Below are 4,832 nucleotides of genomic sequence, written 5' to 3'. Positions count from 1 at the left end.
ATGTATCAGTGTCACAGTCCAAGTGGCCAGGCTGGGACCAGGTCAATGTAGGCCGGCCCCACAGCCAGGGCTCCTTCAGGACACCAGGCAGAGTTGGACACTGTGCTGAAACCTAACAGCCTGAGTCATCGGAGAAGAGTGAGAAGGGGTAGAATCATGAAACCATACCCTTTGCCATGTCCCACTTTTTAATGGATCCAACATTGTAGAAATACTTGAGGCTTATTTTCTCCAGGCACTTTTCGTCTGTCGATTTAGAATATAGTGACTATGCTTTTACCCTGAAGGATAAACTGCCCTTTCTGAGCTCTGCAGGACAAACTGTCCCGGATCCAGGGTGGCCACTTGTTGCAGAGAAGAGGACCTGACCCAGGAGTGTGGGTGGGGGGCAGTGGAAGGAGAGACAGGGCCCGCGGGGACATCTCCTGAGACCCATGGGGCATCTCCACTTGTGTGCAGCCACTTTAGGACTTGCTTCCTGTCCTGATGCCTGTCCCTGAGAGGCTCTCATGTCATCAAGGAAGACCACGGAAGTCATCAAGAATGCTTCCAAATGGGGCAGTGACAGAGGGCCTTGCCATGCCTCAGCAGGACACAGGCGAGCCTGTCCCCAGTGCCTGGTTGCACCGTCCTTGCACTCTCCTTCCCGCCACTGGCAGTGCTGTCCACAGCTCTTCCTCTGCACTGTCCTTCTTCCTCTGAGCACCCTGAGTGCCCTCACCTCTGCCCCGGCCTGCCTCCTGCCTTGAGTTGGTGCCTGGGCCCCATGAGCCCCTCTGTGCAGACTGCTCACCATGAGCCTCACACACCTGTGGGCATAAGCGTCTCTTCCAGTGGAACTCGGCGTCCCTTCAGCAGCTGCCATACAGTGGCAAGTGGAGAGAAGGCACCAGCAATTCCAAGAGCCCTGATGCATTCCAGCCACAAGCTCCCTGTGTCCATGGTCCCCTCCCCCAGTGCTCCTTGAGCCCTGTGACAGATGGTGGCCCCTGTCTGCAGATGAAACAAGGGCAGATGCTGGTGTGGACCTTCCTTCTCCAGCCAGCATTGGCCAAGAGGGCACAGGCAAATAAATACACCCTGCGCCTGCCACATGCTGCTGTTTCATGGCCCCTGAAGTGTCACTTTGCTCCAAGCTGAGCTGGCATCTTTCCCACCTGCAGAATTCCCCATGGTCCCAGTGTGCATAATGCCAGTGCCCTTCCTGTGGTCTCCAGGCTCCTCCTGGATGGGCCCGTCTGTGAGGTGTGCCGTGGCCCGTCTCCTCCTGCCCATGGGATCCGGAGCCGGTCTAGAGTCGTCTCCTGCTTTCTGCTTCCTCTGTGGAGCTCCCTGCCTACTCCAATTCCTCCTTACCTCTCCCTCCTTCCTGCAGGGCTCCTCCTTCTCCTCCGTCCTGGGCTATTAAATGAGAGGATTGTGCCACAGCCCAGGGCTAAGACTCTACCCCTGCAACCACTGAGGGCTCACAGCCGGGACTCCTGCCCAGGAAGGACCAGGTCCTGTGTGATCCAACACTTAGGGCTGAAGGACCTCAGAGGTCTATTGAGACCTTGAGCTCCTTGTCCTGGGCTTCTGCTACTGGCATGGTGGGGAAAAGTGCCACTGATTTGGTGGAAGTCCTCGCCACCTGGGAGCTACAGACTGTGCATGTGCTGGTGGCCACTCTGCAGATGCATTTGTGGGGAGCTTCTGGCTGGCTGCACAGAACAGAGGCTCTGAACACTGGCTTCTGACTGCTGGACACAAATCACACTCAGCTGGGCTCTAACTCTTCTGTGTGGGGCACCAGGACCTGGTCTCCTTGCTTCATCGTTTTTAACCTTTTTATCAGATGTCTTTGAGGCTGTGCCACGCACCCTGGTGAGCCTGGCGGAAGGATATTAGTGTAGAGTTGAAGCAACCAGCCTCCCTGGCAAGGTGATGACAGGTCCAAGGAGATGTCCTGTCCATTAAATAAACCGAGTCAATAACCACAGAGACAGACCAGGAAGGACTCACATGTCCACAGTGCAGCATGTGAGTTCTGGGGCAGATCACGCAGGCCTGTACATCAAGGTGAGGAGGGTGGGAACCTGCATTAATGTCCTAGGTGGTGATATGAAAGAAAACTATTAAAAATGTGGGTGGGTAAAAGCACTAAATTGCATCCATAACATGATTGACATCTCCTCTCCAGAAACACTGTGTACGCCCCGTCCAACACCTTTCCCAACAGTCACAATGTTGGGTGGGAAGCAGCGTGACAGGTGGGAAGGCAGCCCACACTGCCATGGGCCACCTCCTTCCCTGCACACAGGCTCATGAAGAGGATGCCATAGAACACTGAGGTCACTCAGGCCTTCTTAGAAGTGATTTATCCAGCACTTGACACCCACTCTGTGCACAATCCTGAAGGAGGGTCATCCTGGCCAAGGTCACCAAGTGAAAGTCATGTCTACACTGGCTCCATGAGACTCCTTCCACACTGTGGGAGGGGAAGGGAGACTGTCTGCATTAGCTCAGAGCAGATGAATGCTCCGAACTGGCTCAAGGCTAGTGAGCATCTATTCTTGTTCACGGCCACGGAGTCCCTATCTACACTAAAGAAGGAGGCACAGAGGTCCAGGCCTGGGAGAGGATGGCTGGTGGGACCCTGCGCTCAGCCTGAGGCCCCACCTTTCTTCTAATCAGCCTACATTTTAGTATTTGGAACAAATGCTATGATCCAATTTGTCTGAAACCAATTTATTAAGAAATATCTGAGAAGAATGGGGGAGAGGAGAGAGGGGCAGGGTGGAGTGTCCCAGCAGGGCGAAGTGTCCCAGGCAGAACAGTCTCTGAGGTCTTCCGCAGGTGGGGGCAGAGGAGAGATGGCCGGCCGCTGGCGCTGTCTGTCTGGCTGGCTCTCCACTTCCTTGGAGGCAGGCCGTCTATGGGTGTGGCACGTCTCTTCTCTATGACATTGGAGCCACTTTATCGCTGACACGTGGCACACAGCAGCAGCACAGGGCTCGCACACAGGCAGCGATCCTGCTCCTCACCCGTTTCCAGCCATTGGTGTGGCCAGGGCCTTGCCTCGGGGCTGTGTCCTGGGAGGAGGAGCTGCTCTGTGCCCTGGGCCACCAGGCGAGGACCCTGGAGGGCTTGAGCCTGGAGAAGCCAGAGTCAGACTGGGAGCAGCTGCGGAGAGTGGGGGCCCCTGCAGGCGGGCAGCGCAGAGGAATGGCAGGCAGGCTGCCAGCCCTGATGCCCCTGTGCCCTGGCTGTTGGGCGTCCTCGGGCAGCGGGTTCTCAGAGGGCAAGGGGGAGGTGCGCAGGGCAGGCTGGCTGGCGCTCCTCTGTGGGAGGACAGGGACATGGGAGAGATTCTCAGGGCGCTGGTGAGGCCTAAGCCACTGAGGCACAGGCTGCCCCTGGAAGGCGCTCCCTACCCCCTGGCCTTGCTGGTGCTTCAGGATGAGGTACGTCGCCATCACCGCATCAAACTTCCTCTTGGCCAGAGACACCCAGGTTTGGTAGGGATCAAAACCCATGTCGAACAGCATGGTCAGGATGGCGGGGTCTGGGCGTGTGGGGAGGGCCTGGCTGGAAGGATGGGGTGCACACGGCTCACCCTGCCGCAGCCATGGGTGCTGCAGGATCTGCTTCACTGTGGGTCGCTTCTTGGGTTTCAAGACGAGGATCTGGCGGATGAGCCTTCGTGCTTTGACGGGAACAGAGCTGGGCACCTGGAACCTTGCCAGAAGGATTCTCATCAGCATCTCCTGAGGGGTGTCCCCCCTGAATGGGAGGCTCCCCGTCAACATAAAATAGAGAGTGACGCCCAGGCTCCAGATGTCCGCTGAGGGGCCCTCATACTCTTGCTCCAGGACAATTTCTGGGGCAATGTAAGCCAGAGTACCCCATAAGTCATTCAGCTTCTGGCCGGCCGTGAACCTGGCGCTGAGGCCGAAGTCAATGAGTTTCACGTGTCCTCTGGCATCCAGCATGATGTTCGCTGGCTTCAGGTCTCTGTGCATGATGCCCTTGTCGTGGCAGTGGCCCAGGGCACACACGATCTGCCTGAAGAGTCTGCGGGCCTCCTCCTGCGGCATGCCACCACGTGGGATGCGCTCAAGTAGCTGTCCCCCACCTGCATGCTCCATCACCATGTACAGGTTTTCCCTGGTCCTGATCACCTGGAAGAGCTGGATCACGTTGGGGTGTTCCAGGCTCTCCAACATTAGAGGTTCGGAGAGGTCCGACATGTCCTCTGTCTCCGTCTTCAGGACTTTCACTGCCACCTCTGCCCCCGTGAGGCGATGGCGGGCCAGGTGGACCTGGCCAAACTCGCCATGCCCAATGGCCCTCAGGACCTCATACTGGTCCAGGAAGCCTGGCTCCTGGCAGGAGCCCGGCCCCAGCAACGCTACTCTAGACTGACTACTCTTGCTAACCATGGACATCCTGAGCAGGAACACCCACCCACTAAGGATGCTGGCTGAAAAAAAAAATAACAAACCAAAACAACAAATCCAAATCAAAAACCAAAACCAGACAAAACAAAAAACCCAAATCAAAAAACCAATATCCACAGACCACAACCACCGACCGCCAACCACCAAACGCACTAACTACCTGGGAGTCCGACAGGTCACCACCAAGAGCTTCCTGTACTTGTGGACAAAGCCCAGCCTCAGCCGCCCCCTTATATACCGGCTGCTTGAGATTCCTCACAATGGCCCCTTGTGAGGTCAGAGGTAGAAATGGCCCCGTCATGGCTGGACACAGCCCCAGTGGACGTCTCCCTCTGGGGCCTCCAGAACTTTTTCCATTTCAGAATAAGAACAGAAAAGGACTCCAGATGTTTT

The 4,832-nt window shown here is 56.6% G+C and overlaps 1 protein-coding gene across 1 annotated transcript; it reads right to left on the bottom strand.

The window, feature by feature from the left end:
• Positions 1-276: 276 nt before the first annotated feature.
• LOC144365972 (sperm motility kinase 2B-like) lies at positions 277-4,427 on the bottom strand. The gene is made up of 2 exons (XM_078018803.1): positions 3,433-4,427; positions 277-478 (listed from the first exon to the last, which is right to left on the bottom strand). The coding sequence occupies exons 1-2, from the start codon at positions 4,425-4,427 to the stop codon at positions 277-279; spliced, it is 1,197 nt and encodes a 398-aa protein (XP_077874929.1).
• Between the last annotated feature and the right edge of the window lie 405 nt (positions 4,428-4,832).

This window comes from Ictidomys tridecemlineatus, chromosome 8 (assembly GCF_052094955.1).
Source record: "Ictidomys tridecemlineatus isolate mIctTri1 chromosome 8, mIctTri1.hap1, whole genome shotgun sequence".
NCBI classification, from domain to species: Eukaryota; Metazoa; Chordata; class Mammalia; order Rodentia; family Sciuridae; genus Ictidomys; species Ictidomys tridecemlineatus.
This window is presented reverse-complemented; position numbering and strand designations above follow the sequence as displayed.

Coding starts and splice junctions, on each gene's coding strand:
- LOC144365972 (XM_078018803.1), bottom strand. CDS start 4,427: ATGTCCATGGTTAGCAAGAGTAGTCAGTCTAGAGTAGCGTTGCTGGGG. Junction 479..3,432: donor GCGACGTACCTCATCCTGAA/GCACCAGCAAGG, acceptor GCATCAGGACAG/GAAGCAAGTCCTAAAGTGGC.